The sequence below is a fragment of the Cryptotermes secundus genome, unplaced genomic scaffold (genome assembly GCF_002891405.2).
Source record: "Cryptotermes secundus unplaced genomic scaffold, Csec_1.0 scaffold463, whole genome shotgun sequence".
Classification (NCBI taxonomy): domain Eukaryota; kingdom Metazoa; phylum Arthropoda; class Insecta; order Blattodea; family Kalotermitidae; genus Cryptotermes; species Cryptotermes secundus.
Window position 1 is genome coordinate 831,308 of NW_019735561.1, and position 19,781 is coordinate 851,088.

The 19,781-nt window shown below is 42.5% G+C and overlaps 1 protein-coding gene across 1 annotated transcript in view; it reads left to right on the forward strand.

The window, feature by feature from the left end:
* Positions 1-2,629: 2,629 nt before the first annotated feature.
* The window catches only part of LOC111869555 (protein FAM102B), a 55,529-nt gene continuing 38,377 nt past the window's right edge, over positions 2,630-19,781 (forward strand). The window contains exon 1 of the mRNA XM_023861177.2: positions 2,630-2,747. Coding sequence (XP_023716945.1) covers positions 2,685-2,747 — 63 coding nt within the window. The 5' untranslated portion in view covers positions 2,630-2,684. The remainder of the gene's footprint in view (positions 2,748-19,781) is intronic.

A 19,781-nucleotide genomic window follows, 5' to 3' on the forward strand; every position in this document is an offset into this window, starting at 1 on the left:
ATTTTATGTGTCGGTGTACTGGAATTAAGAATTACAGATACATGAAACTATTTTTTTTATTGCTAGTGGGGTGGGACTAAGTCCCTTGCACTGCGGCCACTTCTGGCCGATTGTCCCAGCCCCAAATGTTAGGTTAGCCTGATTGTGGAGAAATTGGTGGAATGAAGATTGGCAGGGGAAACCAAAGTACTCGGAGAAAACCTGCCCCAGCGCCACTTTGTCCACCACAAATCCCACTTGACTAGACCCGGGATCGAACCCGGGACGCCGCGGTACGTGAAACAAGTGACATTTGTGAAAACTGGATACAAATATAAAACCCACACACGCTTGTAATTGTCGGTCTGTAAGAAATCACTGTACTGGGAAATAAACAGACGTAGGTCCTATATTGAAAATGGTTATACACTCCGTAAGGAAATGCCTTTGTTTACCTTTGCAGTCTGTAGAATGTACACACGTTAAATTCTTCACTTCTATGGTCGATATCATTATTCTTTTTCGGCATAAAGTTTCTCTCTTAATGCAGTGTATAGAATCAATTATGCTCTCTCCTGCAATTACCGTAATTAATGAGGAAGTGGTTGTATTTAAGTTCTTTTGGATTAGGAGCGACGTGTTTGCCGAAACGTGCATGTCTTAGTCGCTGTTTATTAACAGATATCTGACTTTACACTAAATCTGTTCGGAGTTCTAGGACTTTTCTGATTTTCTTTTAGTGACGAATGGATCCATATACAATCTAATAGTCCATATTATTCGGGGAGGGCGTACGCGATAGCGTGGTTGGTTGAGGCACTATGCTACAAGCCGGAAGGTCGTCGGTTCTAGTCCTGATGAGGTGGATTTTTTTTTCCAATTTACCTAATCCTTCATAGCCCTGGGGTCGACTCACCTCTGACAGAAATGAGTACCAGAAATATTCCTGGGGGGTAAAGGGTGGCCGGCGCATAAGGCTAACAACCTTAGTGCCATCTGTGAGCTGATTGTCTAGAAGATGTGGGAGCCTCGACGTTTCACAACCCTATGGACCTCCACAGCCTGTTACAGGGATACCTTTACCTTTATTTTACCATATTATTTGGGTATTAGTTCTTCCAGTATTCGTTGTTTTAAATGGGCCGTTCCGTAGTCTAATTTAGAATGTCAGTGCAATGTGGTGTCCGCCATGTTAGTAAGAAATGTGAATGTGTGTAGCTGCTGGATATCGCACTGCGATCTTCAAGTGATTCACGGAGTAAAATTTTATAGTCAGGCACTCTTTTAAGTTCCTATTTATTTATCATTATACACAGGGATGTTAATTATCACAGTAGTTCAGTCGTAAATCTTGAGCGGAAGAGACTGATTTGCAGTCATAAGCTTAGATTTCAGTTTGACTTGGTTCATCGTGGCCCTTCACACTAGCAATCGTATAAAATCCAGTGATTGATAAATGTTGCGTTTAAAAAAAACAGAACATTTATCAATCACACTGGACGGCATTAATAATATTTTATACTTAGATATGAGGTTAAAGGTGAAGTGGACCTTAAACAGTGTATAGACTGAACTTAACTGACTGCCGTGGGCTACATGAAATGTAGGGGATTTCTTGACTAGTTGAGCGCCAGTCAGCTTCTGATGAAGGAGTCTTCTTCACAGAATTAGTCAGTGGGCTTCATTAATGTAGCATTAGGGATATGGCATGATCCGCGACTTGTAACTGCAATAATCTGTCTCTCTGTTACTGGGCAGTATTTGAAAGTGAAACTTGTTACGTACATTTATATCTATGAATGTATTCGTGCTCTTCATAGGAGATATGTTGGGTGATTTTTTGAGTACGTATTGTCATGTATAAGGGGTTAGCATGACGAGTAATAATGGGTTCTGGATTAGATGGTTGAATTTATTGGCACTGCAATTACAGTTAAATCAATTACAGCAGTTCAGACATTGAACTCCTTCTGAACAACGTCTGTCTCACGAATCTCTCACGCTGTCTGAATCTCGGACTGATCTCTGTTCTCTCTAATTCGAGTCGAGTCTTGGGTACGAACGACGGTCCATCGGCCAGTCAGTCTTGGAGTCATGCACCCATCTGGGGCCTGATTTTTATTACCGTCAGACAGTTGCGGGTTTGTTGATTTTGGATGCTGTGTCTGACGAAAGGACTGGTATGTCGTTTACAATTGTTGCTGATCCTCGCCAGCGCAGTCATTCTCGGTTTCTAGTCCCTTTGGATTCGCGACCATATTTTACTGTCTCAGATTCGAGACTTTTCGTCTCCTCCTACGACTCGCAGGGTTACGGTGGAGGCATTCGACCCCTCCTCCACACTGGAATCAAATTTACGAATTCACTGCCTTTTATAACTTCCACGCGACCGGGATAGAAGTCACCATGTCTTACAGTTCCTCTGTTCTGTTGTGCTATCACGGGAATGCCTTTGTTAACATGCAGTGCCACTGGAAGAAGTGTTTACCTAGTTGTTGTCTAGCAATGGACTTCTACTCCGTCTCCTCCATTCCGGCTTTCAGCCGTCATGTCACAATATGAATTTCATGGGTCTCATTATTATCTTTCCATTCTCTCTCTCTCTCTCTGTAGTATTATGTTATGAATGATGACTTTTCTCACACAGGGAAGAAGTCCAGGATCACGCTGTTCGGTGGGGTGCCAAATTCGAGTTCGTCTGCAAGATGAGCGCCAATGCTTCTACTGGGGTATTGGATCCTTGTATCCTGAGGGTATCCGTCAGGAAGGTGAGTGAAGCTCGCGTTGGTATCAGGACGACTGAAATGCACACAGTCGGAGATTTTCACCCACTGTTCCACATTAACTAAACCCATGGAACAGAATCATGGTCATATTGTCCCAAAGCACTCGCGTTCCGAGCAAATGTTTTCGGATTGGAGACCACTAAGATCCAGGGACTATTTCCAGCAGACTCGTCTCTACCAATTCGATACTTTGTGTGTCTGGGAATAAGTAGCGTCCCCTCCCCCCAATGGTTCCTTGCCCTGGATAATGAAGTTGTAGGGAATTAAACTCCGGACTTCCTCGTTACTGAGCAGGGGCTTAACCATTCCCTTCGGACGCATCAGAGTTGAACTGCATAGTTGTTTAAATGCTAACTTTAGCGGATAGAGGGTGTCGCGTTTTCAGCGCAACGAATCCCCACAGCCGTTAATTTCGGTTTTCTAGACCGGAGCCGCTATTTGCTTGAAATACCTCCTCAATTGTCCTCACGAGGCTGAGTGGACCCCGTTCCAGACCCGCTATTTCTCAGAAAATTTGGTAGCGCCGGGAATCGAACCAGGACCTCTTGATCTGTAGCCAGGAACTCTGACAACTAGATCACAGAGGCGCACTAACTTCGCCGACAAGCGGCGGTCGCTCGGTCGGTATAGTTTGCTTGCGGACTAAAATCACGGAGTTCGTTTTATTTGTAGTGGTTTGAATGCTAACGAGTAAAAGGACAGTATATGCTAGTTAGTTTGGCAAGGGTAGTTGGTTACAACCATGGACGTACAGAAGGCAGAGGTGCATAATTAGATTGACAGGTCCCAATAAACATGGAACTTAGTAGGAACGTAGCTGTTGTAGCACGAATGTGTGATTACAAAATACTCGTAAATGAAATGGAATAACCTGGTCAGTACATTTTGACTGCCGGAGGGACTTTCCCCTTCACCATGTCAAGATCGGCTCTGACCCTCATTCGACCTCCCCTCATTCGACCTCCCCTCCAGTGATCACTAAGGACTTCCCCGAACCTGAAACAGCTGGATCATGAAGTTGGCTTTTCACCTCTAGTGGTGAAGTTAAGAATGTTTGGAGCTCTACGTCTGCTTCTCGTATGTCCCTGAGGCGTGTTGCTTAAGCACAGGGACAGCTTTGCCTATGCCGTAATTACACGGTAGCTCATTTATGGAAAGCGACCCAAATCGAATGATTAAGTACAGTGATTTATTCGATCATTACTGTTGTTGCACGTTCGATTCATGTATGTGAAGGTCTCGATAGATTAGTATGTAATTAAAAATGAATAGAGATTGCAGGAATGAATATTAAGATGTTTTAAACACAAGACCCGGGGAAATAGGTTAATTCATTGCGGAATATGTATTCTGCATTGAGTTAAATATTGGTTACCTGTACTTATCTGTGATACAAAGACACATTGTGCTCCACAAAGGTGGGGAATTTCTTGAGCAAGTGAGCGAATATCGGCCGCTCAAGGTTTCTGTTCCATGAGTTGGTATGTTCCTGCACGTTCTTTAGAGATTAGGAGGTCAGTGCTGTCGTACCAGTAGATCTCCTTACAGAATCGCAAAGAACAATAAACCTGGAGTTTACCCAGCCCTACCCTGCATCTGCTGTGGGGTATAATAGACCTAGGCAACGTTAATGTGTGTTAGTGTAGTTACATGATAGACACATCGACTGACAGCCTAAGGTTACGGTTTACGTAGCATACAGGATGCTATTGTGGACGCACCTGCAGCAGTTGCGTCATCGCGATTTTCGTAGTTTCAAATGTTACCTTCGGAGAGATCCAGTGTAGTGACACTTGGTATGCAGTCGATTGCGAAAGCTTGTAGAAAAAATCCATATGAAACGTCCATTGCAAGAGTGGCGGGTTTTAATTCACTTGTAATATTTAAGAAATTACTGTCGTGCATTTGGTTGTTTAGCGTCGATGATACTGACATTGAACTCCTGTGTATGTTCATGTCTCCTGAGAATGTAGGACAAAATGTTAATTGATACTGAAATAGGTAATAAATCCGTCCTAAGAGTAGCAGAGCGAAACTTGAAATTATGCTCACGAATTAGTAAGAACACGTTAGATTCGGTGAATGCTTGCAACTGTTCCATCTAATTTTTGTCTTTGCGCCTCCTGTCAGAAAACAAAAAATGACATAAAATAACATAAAATATGAACCCCCCTACAAACTTTACCTGTCGTTTAATATCGATGTGAACCTTTGTTTGTTGCCCTAGGAGAAGAATATGTATGGGTTGAGAGTAGAATGTATGAGGGTTGTTCAAATGAAACCCGTTAGCTGGTTGCTAAGGCCGCAGTGATGAGTTGGTTTCGAGAGCGGCCGTCAAGGGAGTTCTTTGCGGATGGGTTCCATAGGCAGGTGCCTCGGTTGGGATGCCTACCCCAGCGTCCATGATGACTCTTTTTATCGAACTCTAGTTCTCCTCCCAGAGCAATTCCCGAATACGTTTAATTTGAACAGGCCCCATATATTATCGTGATAACACAACAGAACAACAGTGATAGGTCTATTACTGGTACATATCGTAATAGTTTATTCGCCACATCATTTCGGCAGTTCACTGAATATTCCAAACTAGGGGACGATATTCCTCCGGTCTAGAAAACCGAGATTAACGGCCGTGGGAATCCATTGCGCTGACCACGCGAGACCCTCTATCCGCAAAAGTTGGCACTAACTTCGCCAACAAGCGGCGGTCGCTCGGTCGGAATAGTTCGCTTGTGGACTAGAGGCCACGGAGGAAAGGAAAAGGGGACGATATGCTGCGTCTAGTAACCAGTCATCCTTGGGGTCCACTAATGATGAACTGCTTATTCGAAGCGTGGCGTTCCATGTTTTATAATTTTCATTGAGACGTTGAAATGATATCGCGATTCAAACAGTACGATAGCTGACAGTAACATCACTGTCACTGTTGGGTTGGGAGTGACTACATATGAGATACAAAAGGATCCTGCAGTATAGGATTTGACTCCCTCGTAGTTCCTTTCCAGCTTGCGCTTGCTTATGTCCGGCTTGATTTTCCACTCGTGATTTTCTCTGCATGCCTCCTGGTTCTTGCTGGTTTCTTGCTTGGCTTACTCTTCATCCCTGAAGATAGAGCCGATATATTCCCCTGAAACGTCGGCCTTTCTCCAAACTGTACAGCGTTACAACCCAGATGAACGTACTCTTCAGGGCATGCCGGATGACCAAGGAATCGGACTTTGATTCCCGGCTGGGGTAAGAGATTCTTCTCCATATCGTTACGGCCGTCTCTGGGGCTCAACCAGCCCCTTATTCAGTGGGTGCCAATGACTTTTCCCCCGGGGAAAAAGGCGGCCGGGGCAAGAAGCAGTCCACTTACCTGAATCCAGTGTCGAGGTTAAGAATGGGTGAAGCTACGCTTTACTCCCCCATGCTTCTTCATGGCATGAACATGGGAAGCTGTGCATTTTACCAGGTATATGGGTGGTCAAAAGGAGTATGAGATGAGCGAAACGCATAGAATGCATTGGATAGACGAGAAATGCATACATAATTTGAATGAAATGGTAGGATAATTGTGAATGGTGAATGGAGAAAGGTGGGTGGAACCGGAAGTAGTTTATTTTAAGGCATTATCCCATCATTGAAGGAAACTCGCCGAGATCTGCTGTGTGGATGTGTTGTTCGCTATTTGGATTGGCGCCAGGTATCTCCCAGTTATACTGCCTTACTGCAGCAGCACCACGCTCTTATGACAGCGTGTATTTGCTTTGCATATTGTTTTAGGTTTTATATTACAGGGTGGCACATAGGATGAAACCTACATTCAAAGCAGAAATTATTAAACTTTTTTATGTTGTTAATGACATTTTATCTGTAACTTTATAACCACCATCGTTACTTTTAATCATAGACTGGAATGGAGTTGCAGTGTACAAAATAAAATAAATAAATTAATTAATTAGTAAATGAAATTTGAGTTTCACAAGTGGACTCGTTTTGGGTTAGGAAAGAAAGTTATAGCTACTGTATTGAACAAGGTGTCATTCTTGAATATTATTTCTAAAGCAGCTCTAATTAAAGAGTGGAAAACTTTATATATGGATAAAATTCCGGGCGGCATTGTCCAAGCCAGCTCAATAATTCGTTACATTGTGTAACGGGTTTGTATAGCTGGGTCTGTCTTGCCATCAAAAAGAAAGAACACCTATTAGGCCTTAATGTGATTCTCAGAATAAACAACCACTATTTTGTTTACTGCATTAACTGATTGGTCTTTATAATGGAGACCCAGCGTGTTTTCTGTGAGTAGGAGCTGAATTTTTCAATATTGTTTGTAAGAAATTTGTGTTTCAAAGGATTAAAATGAATTAGAATATGTTCCTTCGGAAGGCCGGTTCGAATCTTGGTCAGAACACCGACTGTCCTGACCGAAGTTTGCCGTGGTATTCCTCAGTCCCTACAGGCAAATCCCGTGTTAGTACTCTGAATCAGGACACAACTTTTTCTCTCCACATTGTTTCCAATTCAGTATCTTCCGACCATTCGACGCCATATTATTAGGGGTGCTGAGCGTCGGTAATTAAACGAAAAAAAGAAAATGTTACGCATTTTATGTCACTCGGTATTTCAGCAGAAACGTCGTTACTTCTTATACCGTGTCGTTTAGCGCTACGTTGGACCATATTTTGAGGCGTATCGTCACCTTCAGCATCGTTCGTATAGAGACATTTGTCATGGAACAATGGGAACCGTTATATTGGTGTTAAATCCACAGTGACTTTACCGGTCGTTCGTTATCGGGAAAAACAAGAAACCCTATTTTTTCTAAATTCGCTTAGTGGGGGGTGGAGTCCAACTGGGTCCACTCGGCNTTCGCTTGTGGACTAGAGGCCACGGAGGAAAGGAAAAGGGGACGATATGCTGCGTCTAGTAACCAGTCATCCTTGGGGTCCACTAATGATGAACTGCTTATTCGAAGCGTGGCGTTCCATGTTTTATAATTTTCATTGAGACGTTGAAATGATATCGCGATTCAAACAGTACGATAGCTGACAGTAACATCACTGTCACTGTTGGGTTGGGAGTGACTACATATGAGATACAAAAGGATCCTGCAGTATAGGATTTGACTCCCTCGTAGTTCCTTTCCAGCTTGCGCTTGCTTATGTCCGGCTTGATTTTCCACTCGTGATTTTCTCTGCATGCCTCCTGGTTCTTGCTGGTTTCTTGCTTGGCTTACTCTTCATCCCTGAAGATAGAGCCGATATATTCCCCTGAAACGTCGGCCTTTCTCCAAACTGTACAGCGTTACAACCCAGATGAACGTACTCTTCAGGGCATGCCGGATGACCAAGGAATCGGACTTTGATTCCCGGCTGGGGTAAGAGATTCTTCTCCATATCGTTACGGCCGTCTCTGGGGCTCAACCAGCCCCTTATTCAGTGGGTGCCAATGACTTTTCCCCCGGGGAAAAAGGCGGCCGGGGCAAGAAGCAGTCCACTTACCTGAATCCAGTGTCGAGGTTAAGAATGGGTGAAGCTACGCTTTACTCCCCCATGCTTCTTCATGGCATGAACATGGGAAGCTGTGCATTTTACCAGGTATATGGGTGGTCAAAAGGAGTATGAGATGAGCGAAACGCATAGAATGCATTGGATAGACGAGAAATGCATACATAATTTGAATGAAATGGTAGGATAATTGTGAATGGTGAATGGAGAAAGGTGGGTGGAACCGGAAGTAGTTTATTTTAAGGCATTATCCCATCATTGAAGGAAACTCGCCGAGATCTGCTGTGTGGATGTGTTGTTCGCTATTTGGATTGGCGCCAGGTATCTCCCAGTTATACTGCCTTACTGCAGCAGCACCACGCTCTTATGACAGCGTGTATTTGCTTTGCATATTGTTTTAGGTTTTATATTACAGGGTGGCACATAGGATGAAACCTACATTCAAAGCAGAAATTATTAAACTTTTTTATGTTGTTAATGACATTTTATCTGTAACTTTATAACCACCATCGTTACTTTTAATCATAGACTGGAATGGAGTTGCAGTGTACAAAATAAAATAAATAAATTAATTAATTAGTAAATGAAATTTGAGTTTCACAAGTGGACTCGTTTTGGGTTAGGAAAGAAAGTTATAGCTACTGTATTGAACAAGGTGTCATTCTTGAATATTATTTCTAAAGCAGCTCTAATTAAAGAGTGGAAAACTTTATATATGGATAAAATTCCGGGCGGCATTGTCCAAGCCAGCTCAATAATTCGTTACATTGTGTAACGGGTTTGTATAGCTGGGTCTGTCTTGCCATCAAAAAGAAAGAACACCTATTAGGCCTTAATGTGATTCTCAGAATAAACAACCACTATTTTGTTTACTGCATTAACTGATTGGTCTTTATAATGGAGACCCAGCGTGTTTTCTGTGAGTAGGAGCTGAATTTTTCAATATTGTTTGTAAGAAATTTGTGTTTCAAAGGATTAAAATGAATTAGAATATGTTCCTTCGGAAGGCCGGTTCGAATCTTGGTCAGAACACCGACTGTCCTGACCGAAGTTTGCCGTGGTATTCCTCAGTCCCTACAGGCAAATCCCGTGTTAGTACTCTGAATCAGGACACAACTTTTTCTCTCCACATTGTTTCCAATTCAGTATCTTCCGACCATTCGACGCCATATTATTAGGGGTGCTGAGCGTCGGTAATTAAACGAAAAAAAGAAAATGTTACGCATTTTATGTCACTCGGTATTTCAGCAGAAACGTCGTTACTTCTTATACCGTGTCGTTTAGCGCTACGTTGGACCATATTTTGAGGCGTATCGTCACCTTCAGCATCGTTCGTATAGAGACATTTGTCATGGAACAATGGGAACCGTTATATTGGTGTTAAATCCACAGTGACTTTACCGGTCGTTCGTTATCGGGAAAAACAAGAAACCCTATTTTTTCTAAATTCGCTTAGTGGGGGGTGGAGTCCAACTGGGTCCACTCGGCACGGCGGCCACTGATTGACCTATTGTAGCCTGCCCCGGGTGATTATGATGATGGAGCAATTGGTGGAATGAAGATTGGCAGGCGAAACCGAAGTACTAGGAGAAATCCCGCCCCAGCGCCACATTGTCCACCACAAATCCCACTTCACCAGACCCGGGCTCGAACCCGGGCCGCCGCGGTGGGAAGCCAGCGACTAATCGCTTGAGCTATGGCGCGGCCATCTGAACCAATAACTTCTAGTTAAGTGACTACAGTTGGTGCAACTCTCATCATGGTACATGTTGGGACGCCATGAGTATTCGGATACCGTGTGGCAGGTATTCCAAGGAAGTCATACTAGTACCCGGAAACAGCGTGACTTTCACTTCCTTTTCAGAACAAATCGAATATTTCCTTGAACTTTTGTTTTGTGACTGCTTATGCAGTCGAAGGAAAATAATAGTAAATTATACTAGTATGTCAATGACCACGGTACACTATGTCAGCATGCACTGAAAGCTAGTTCAGTAAAAGACCTTGCAGTACAAAGGCTTCAAAATTATAGACCTGGTTGAGGACGAGTGCGTCAGAACGCAAGCGGCATGGCCCACTGTTCCAGCAACATGCTACAGCCACGCCTTATGACAAATGATTCTTTGTATANATGGGTGGTCAAAAGGAGTATGAGATGAGCGAAACGCATAGAATGCATTGGATAGACGAGAAATGCATACATAATTTGAATGAAATGGTAGGNCCTCTTTCGAGAGCACATTAAATTCCAGGAATCCTTTGGTTCAGAATCTTTTTGTCTTTCCACCTCCTACATAAACAGCTAAATATTGACCAAAGTATAATTTTCCCTGTCCTTTTCGTACCTTTTTGAAACTTGATCTTTCGTATTGAGGGTAGAACAGATTGGGGATGGATGAGAATAGGATTTTGAGAATATTTGAATCTGGAGGAGAGAAATAAACAGGGAATANCCGGAAGTAGTTTATTTTAAGGCATTATCCCATCATTGAAGGAAACTCGCCGAGATCTGCTGTGTGGATGTGTTGTTCGCTATTTGGATTGGCGCCAGGTATCTCCCAGTTATACTGCCTTACTGCAGCAGCACCACGCTCTTATGACAGCGTGTATTTGCTTTGCATATTGTTTTAGGTTTTATATTACAGGGTGGCACATAGGATGAAACCTACATTCAAAGCAGAAATTATTAAACTTTTTTATGTTGTTAATGACATTTTATCTGTAACTTTATAACCACCATCGTTACTTTTAATCATAGACTGGAATGGAGTTGCAGTGTACAAAATAAAATAAATAAATTAATTAATTAGTAAATGAAATTTGAGTTTCACAAGTGGACTCGTTTTGGGTTAGGAAAGAAAGTTATAGCTACTGTATTGAACAAGGTGTCATTCTTGAATATTATTTCTAAAGCAGCTCTAATTAAAGAGTGGAAAACTTTATATATGGATAAAATTCCGGGCGGCATTGTCCAAGCCAGCTCAATAATTCGTTACATTGTGTAACGGGTTTGTATAGCTGGGTCTGTCTTGCCATCAAAAAGAAAGAACACCTATTAGGCCTTAATGTGATTCTCAGAATAAACAACCACTATTTTGTTTACTGCATTAACTGATTGGTCTTTATAATGGAGACCCTGCGTGTTTTCTGTGAGTAGGAGCTGAATTTTTCAATATTGTTTGTAAGAAATTTGTGTTTCAAAGGATTAAAATGAATTAGAATATGTTCCTTCGGAAGGCCGGTTCGAATCTTGGTCAGAACACCGACTGTCCTGACCGAAGTTTGCCGTGGTATTCCTCAGTCCCTACAGGCAAATCCCGTGTTAGTACTCTGAATCAGGACACAACTTTTTCTCTCCACATTGTTTCCAATTCAGTATCTTCCGACCATTCGACGCCATATTATTAGGGGTGCTGAGCGTCGGTAATTAAACGAAAAAAAGAAAATGTTACGCATTTTATGTCACTCGGTATTTCAGCAGAAACGTCGTTACTTCTTATACCGTGTCGTTTAGCGCTACGTTGGACCATATTTTGAGGCGTATCGTCACCTTCAGCATCGTTCGTATAGAGACATTTGTCATGGAACAATGGGAACCGTTATATTGGTGTTAAATCCACAGTGACTTTACCGGTCGTTCGTTATCGGGAAAAACAAGAAACCCTATTTTTTCTAAATTCGCTTAGTGGGGGGTGGAGTCCAACTGGGTCCACTCGGCACGGCGGCCACTGATTGACCTATTGTAGCCTGCCCCGGGTGATTATGATGATGGAGCAATTGGTGGAATGAAGATTGGCAGGCGAAACCGAAGTACTAGGAGAAATCCCGCCCCAGCGCCACATTGTCCACCACAAATCCCACTTCACCAGACCCGGGCTCGAACCCGGGCCGCCGCGGTGGGAAGCCAGCGACTAATCGCTTGAGCTATGGCGCGGCCATCTGAACCAATAACTTCTAGTTAAGTGACTACAGTTGGTGCAACTCTCATCATGGTACATGTTGGGACGCCATGAGTATTCGGATACCGTGTGGCAGGTATTCCAAGGAAGTCATACTAGTATCCGGAAACAGCGTGACTTTCACTTCCTTTTCAGAACAAATCGAATATTTCCTTGAACTTTTGTTTTGTGACTGCTTATGCAGTCGAAGGAAAATAATAGTAAATTATACTAGTATGTCAATGACCACGGTACACTATGTCAGCATGCACTGAAAGCTAGTTCAGTAAAAGACCTTGCAGTACAAAGGCTTCAAAATTATAGACCTGGTTGAGGACGAGTGTGTCAGAACGCAAGCGGCATGGCCCACTGTTCCAGCAACATGCTACAGCCACGCCTTATGACAAATGATTCTTTGTATATTTTACAACCCTCTTTCGAGAGCACATTAAATTCCAGGAATCCTTTGGTTCAGAATCTTTTTGTCTTTCCACCTCCTACATAAACAGCTAAATATTGACCAAAGTATAATTTTCCCTGTCCTTTTCGTACCTTTTTGAAACTTGATCTTTCGTATTGAGGGTAGAACAGATTGGGGATGGATGAGAATAGGATTTTGAGAATATTTGAATCTGGAGGAGAGAAATAAACAGGGAATGAAATCATTATATAATGGAGAGCATCATAAACTCTACTCTTCATTGGATGTTGTCAGGATGATAACGTTAAGGAGTGTGTGTGGGATGGGAGAAATGTATAAAACGCTGGGTGGACATGAGAAAGGCGTACACAATTTTAGTCGAAAACCCTGGAGGAAGGAGACCACTTGGAGACCTAGGCATAGATNATTGTTTTAGGTTTTATATTACAGGGTGGCACATAGGATGAAACCTACATTCAAAGCAGAAATTATTAAACTTTTTTATGTTGTTAATGACATTTTATCTGTAACTTTATAACCACCATCGTTACTTTTAATCATAGACTGGAATGGAGTTGCAGTGTACAAAATAAAATAAATAAATTAATTAATTAGTAAATGAAATTTGAGTTTCACAAGTGGACTCGTTTTGGGTTAGGAAAGAAAGTTATAGCTACTGTATTGAACAAGGTGTCATTCTTGAATATTATTTCTAAAGCAGCTCTAATTAAAGAGTGGAAAACTTTATATATGGATAAAATTCCGGGCGGCATTGTCCAAGCCAGCTCAATAATTCGTTACATTGTGTAACGGGTTTGTATAGCTGGGTCTGTCTTGCCATCAAAAAGAAAGAACACCTATTAGGCCTTAATGTGATTCTCAGAATAAACAACCACTATTTTGTTTACTGCATTAACTGATTGGTCTTTATAATGGAGACCCAGCGTGTTTTCTGTGAGTAGGAGCTGAATTTTTCAATATTGTTTGTAAGAAATTTGTGTTTCAAAGGATTAAAATGAATTAGAATATGTTCCTTCGGAAGGCCGGTTCGAATCTTGGTCAGAACACCGACTGTCCTGACCGAAGTTTGCCGTGGTATTCCTCAGTCCCTACAGGCAAATCCCGTGTTAGTACTCTGAATCAGGACACAACTTTTTCTCTCCACATTGTTTCCAATTCAGTATCTTCCGACCATTCGACGCCATATTATTAGGGGTGCTGAGCGTCGGTAATTAAACGAAAAAAAGAAAATGTTACGCATTTTATGTCACTCGGTATTTCAGCAGAAACGTCGTTACTTCTTATACCGTGTCGTTTAGCGCTACGTTGGACCATATTTTGAGGCGTATCGTCACCTTCAGCATCGTTCGTATAGAGACATTTGTCATGGAACAATGGGAACCGTTATATTGGTGTTAAATCCACAGTGACTTTACCGGTCGTTCGTTATCGGGAAAAACAAGAAACCCTATTTTTTCTAAATTCGCTTAGTGGGGGGTGGAGTCCAACTGGGTCCACTCGGCACGGCGGCCACTGATTGACCTATTGTAGCCTGCCCCGGGTGATTATGATGATGGAGCAATTGGTGGAATGAAGATTGGCAGGCGAAACCGAAGTACTAGGAGAAATCCCGCCCCAGCGCCACATTGTCCACCACAAATCCCACTTCACCAGACCCGGGCTCGAACCCGGGCCGCCGCGGTGGGAAGCCAGCGACTAATCGCTTGAGCTATGGCGCGGCCATCTGAACCAATAACTTCTAGTTAAGTGACTACAGTTGGTGCAACTCTCATCATGGTACATGTTGGGACGCCATGAGTATTCGGATACCGTGTGGCAGGTATTCCAAGGAAGTCATACTAGTACCCGGAAACAGCGTGACTTTCACTTCCTTTTCAGAACAAATCGAATATTTCCTTGAACTTTTGTTTTGTGACTGCTTATGCAGTCGAAGGAAAATAATAGTAAATTATACTAGTATGTCAATGACCACGGTACACTATGTCAGCATGCACTGAAAGCTAGTTCAGTAAAAGACCTTGCAGTACAAAGGCTTCAAAATTATAGACCTGGTTGAGGACGAGTGCGTCAGAACGCAAGCGGCATGGCCCACTGTTCCAGCAACATGCTACAGCCACGCCTTATGACAAATGATTCTTTGTATATTTTACAACCCTCTTTCGAGAGCACATTAAATTCCAGGAATCCTTTGGTTCAGAATCTTTTTGTCTTTCCACCTCCTACATAAACAGCTAAATATTGACCAAAGTATAATTTTCCCTGTCCTTTTCGTACCTTTTTGAAACTTGATCTTTCGTATTGAGGGTAGAACAGATTGGGGATGGATGAGAACAGGATTTTGAGAATATTTGAATCTGGAGGAGAGAAATAAACAGGGAATGAAATCATTATATAATGGAGAGCATCATAAACTCTACTCTTCATTGGATGTTGTCAGGATGATAACGTTAAGGAGTGTGTGTGGGATGGGAGAAATGTATAAAACGCTGGGTGGACATGAGAAAGGCGTACACAATTTTAGTCGAAAACCCTGGAGGAAGGAGACCACTTGGAGACCTAGGCATAGATAAGATAAGGTTAAAATTCATGCAAGTTTCTAGATTTTCACTGCGGAAATCGTTCATAATTGTCTTCTGAGTTGCGACACCGTTTAATCTCATATTGGACTAAAGTCGTTCCGCAGAAACATGCTGCCTCCATCTTCAGGGTTGAAGAGTAGGTTCAGGAATTGGCTCGGCTATACAGTCCAGAAAACAAGGATCTGAGTAAAAGCAGTCTTAAGCTTAGGATGTTGGAGTATGAATGGGTCCAGTGGCGGCCTCTGGAGGACACATTAGTGGATCTTCAGATTCTGGAAAAGGTGGAGAATTTCTTGACCAGTTGAATGACTGTCACCTTCATACAATAAGAACTCTGATGGAATTGGANTCTTGAATATTATTTCTAAAGCAGCTCTAATTAAAGAGTGGAAAACTTTATATATGGATAAAATTCCGGGCGGCATTGTCCAAGCCAGCTCAATAATTCGTTACATTGTGTAACGGGTTTGTATAGCTGGGTCTGTCTTGNACACTCAGACAGTTACTGTAATAATAGCCGGGAGAGCTCAGTACTGTGGACTCTTAACAGTGCCAGGGATGGATGGTTGCTGCACAGATTGTATCTTGTTCGCAGCATCCAAGCCGCCTGTGAACTCATCTTAGCAGGTGGCTCCGCAGCCACCTCACACTGGTTNGCCATCAAAAAGAAAGAACACCTATTAGGCCTTAATGTGATTCTCAGAATAAACAACCACTATTTTGTTTACTGCATTAACTGATTGGTCTTTATAATGGAGACCCAGCGTGTTTTCTGTGAGTAGGAGCTGAATTTTTCAATATTGTTTGTAAGAAATTTGTGTTTCAAAGGATTAAAATGAATTAGAATATGTTCCTTCGGAAGGCCGGTTCGAATCTTGGTCAGAACACCGACTGTCCTGACCGAAGTTTGCCGTGGTATTCCTCAGTCCCTACAGGCAAATCCCGTGTTAGTACTCTGAATCAGGACACAACTTTTTCTCTCCACATTGTTTCCAATTCAGTATCTTCCGACCATTCGACGCCATATTATTAGGGGTGCTGAGCGTCGGTAATTAAACGAAAAAAAGAAAATGTTACGCATTTTATGTCACTCGGTATTTCAGCAGAAACGTCGTTACTTCTTATACCGTGTCGTTTAGCGCTACGTTGGACCATATTTTGAGGCGTATCGTCACCTTCAGCATCGTTCGTATAGAGACATTTGTCATGGAACAATGGGAACCGTTATATTGGTGTTAAATCCACAGTGACTTTACCGGTCGTTCGTTATCGGGAAAAACAAGAAACCCTATTTTTTCTAAATTCGCTTAGTGGGGGGTGGAGTCCAACTGGGTCCACTCGGCACGGCGGCCACTGATTGACCTATTGTAGCCTGCCCCGGGTGATTATGATGATGGAGCAATTGGTGGAATGAAGATTGGCAGGCGAAACCGAAGTACTAGGAGAAATCCCGCCCCAGCGCCACATTGTCCACCACAAATCCCACTTCACCAGACCCGGGCTCGAACCCGGGCCGCCGCGGTGGGAAGCCAGCGACTAATCGCTTGAGCTATGGCGCGGCCATCTGAACCAATAACTTCTAGTTAAGTGACTACAGTTGGTGCAACTCTCATCATGGTACATGTTGGGACGCCATGAGTATTCGGATACCGTGTGGCAGGTATTCCAAGGAAGTCATACTAGTACCCGGAAACAGCGTGACTTTCACTTCCTTTTCAGAACAAATCGAATATTTCCTTGAACTTTTGTTTTGTGACTGCTTATGCAGTCGAAGGAAAATAATAGTAAATTATACTAGTATGTCAATGACCACGGTACACTATGTCAGCATGCACTGAAAGCTAGTTCAGTAAAAGACCTTGCAGTACAAAGGCTTCAAAATTATAGACCTGGTTGAGGACGAGTGCGTCAGAACGCAAGCGGCATGGCCCACTGTTCCAGCAACATGCTACAGCCACGCCTTATGACAAATGATTCTTTGTATATTTTACAACCCTCTTTCGAGAGCACATTAAATTCCAGGAATCCTTTGGTTCAGAATCTTTTTGTCTTTCCACCTCCTACATAAACAGCTAAATATTGACCAAAGTATAATTTTCCCTGTCCTTTTCGTACCTTTTTGAAACTTGATCTTTCGTATTGAGGGTAGAACAGATTGGGGATGGATGAGAACAGGATTTTGAGAATATTTGAATCTGGAGGAGAGAAATAAACAGGGAATGAAATCATTATATAATGGAGAGCATCATAAACTCTACTCTTCATTGGATGTTGTCAGGATGATAACGTTAAGGAGTGTGTGTGGGATGGGAGAAATGTATAAAACGCTGGGTGGACATGAGAAAGGCGTACACAATTTTAGTCGAAAACCCTGGAGGAAGGAGACCACTTGGAGACCTAGGCATAGATAGGATAAGGTTAAAATTCATGCAAGTTTTTAGATTTTCACTGCGGAAATCGTTCATAATTGTCTTCTGAGTTGCGACACCGTTTAATCTCATATTGGACTAAAGTCGTTCCGCAGAAACATGCTGCCTCCATCTTCAGGGTTGAAGAGTAGGTTCAGGAATTGGCTCGGCTATACAGTCCAGAAAACAAGGATCTGAGTAAAAGCAGTCTTAAGCTTAGGATGTTGGAGTATGAATGGGTCCAGTGGCGGCCTCTGGAGGACACATTAGTGGATCTTCAGATTCTGGAAAAGGTGGAGAATTTCTTGGCCAGTTGAATGACTGTCACCTTCATACAATAAGAACTCTGATGGAATTGGACACTCAGACAATTACTTTAATAATAGCCGGGAGAGCTCAGTACTGTGGACTCTTAACAGTGCCAGGGATGGATGGTTGCTGCACAGATTGTATCTTGTTCGCAGCATCCAAGCCGCCTGTGAACTCATCTTAGCAGGTGGCTCCGCAGCCACCTCACACTGGTTCCTTGCTCGCGGATTTTTCTAGCCTGAAGATGGAGGCGATACCTTTCTCCGAAACGTCGATTCACACAAGATTTACACGGCGTCACATCCCAAGAGACGGCATTCTTCATTTATATTCAGATTCAATCATATATTGCTTAATTGTCAACATAAAAACGAGGACGAATTTACAAGAGTAATGATGACTTCACAGTGTTAATAAAGATTAAAAGTAAAAGTAAAGGTAACCCTGTAACAGGCCGTGGAGGCCCATAGNGTGTTTTCTGTGAGTAGGAGCTGAATTTTTCAATATTGTTTGTAAGAAATTTGTGTTTCAAAGGATTAAAATGAATTAGAATATGTTCCTTCGGAAGGCCGGTTCGAATCTTGGTCAGAACACCGACTGTCCTGACCGAAGTTTGCCGTGGTATTCCTCAGTCCCTACAGGCAAATCCCGTGTTAGTACTCTGAATCAGGACACAACTTTTTCTCTCCACATTGTTTCCAATTCAGTATCTTCCGACCATTCGACGCCATATTATTAGGGGTGCTGAGCGTCGGTAATTAAACGAAAAAAAGAAAATGTTACGCATTTTATGTCACTCGGTATTTCAGCAGAAACGTCGTTACTTCTTATACCGTGTCGTTTAGCGCTACGTTGGACCATATTTTGAGGCGTATCGTCACCTTCAGCATCGTTCGTATAGAGANTAAAAGTACGATTTAAATTAATTAATAGATTTTCCATGACGTATTACATTTTTAGACCATATTTTTTTAAACGTTTAGGTCATTTTTCTGGATTTTTAGATTACTTTATAGGTCATTTTAAAAATAGTTTTAGGTCATCAATACCCTGGCCCTGATGATGAGTATCATGTTCAGAATATCTGATTTTGCAACGGATATTCTGCGTAAAGAATGTGTTGGGCTACATTTTCATTTTATTAGAAAACCGTTCAGTAATAAGCCTGGTTACCTCAGTCGGTATAGCGACGGGCTACGGGTTCGATTCTTGGCAGAAGAATGAGATTCCCCTCTTCTCAGCAGCGTCCAGATCGGCTTTTGGCCCCAACCCCTCCAGTCTCCTATCCAATGGCTACCGGCGGAACTTTCGCAAGGTTTTAGCGGCCGAGACGTGAAGCTGACCACTTACCCCCATCTAGTACTGCCGAGGTTAAGAATAAGCGGATCTATAGCTTCCCTCGGCCATACTCCTTCATGGCTTGGTGCTTAATTAATTAAACACAAGAACAACTTTACAGTTCAGCAGTGTGTGGAAGGTTCACATGCTTAGGGGAGCATTGCTGTGTAGTTATCATGTAAGCTTGTACAGTTGTTCACAGTCTGGCTGCGGCTTGTATATTTTTTGTCCTGAAACACATAAAATTTATCTGGTGGTTGAGGAGCAGCGTGTGTTATTGTCAGTGAGAGTGTTAGCCTCTCCCTATGACCTCCATATCAATTTAGTCGCTCTTTTCCGTTTGGTCTCGGCATGTAATAATTCAGATCAGATCAGTTCAGTCCAGTTGTTTGTTTATTTACATGCTTGCTTAACAAACGAAAGACCAGTTGTAAAGTAAGCATAAGCAAAAGGAAGGAAACAGTGAATATGAGTAAACAACCTGTTCTTTTATTCGATCTTACAGTATGA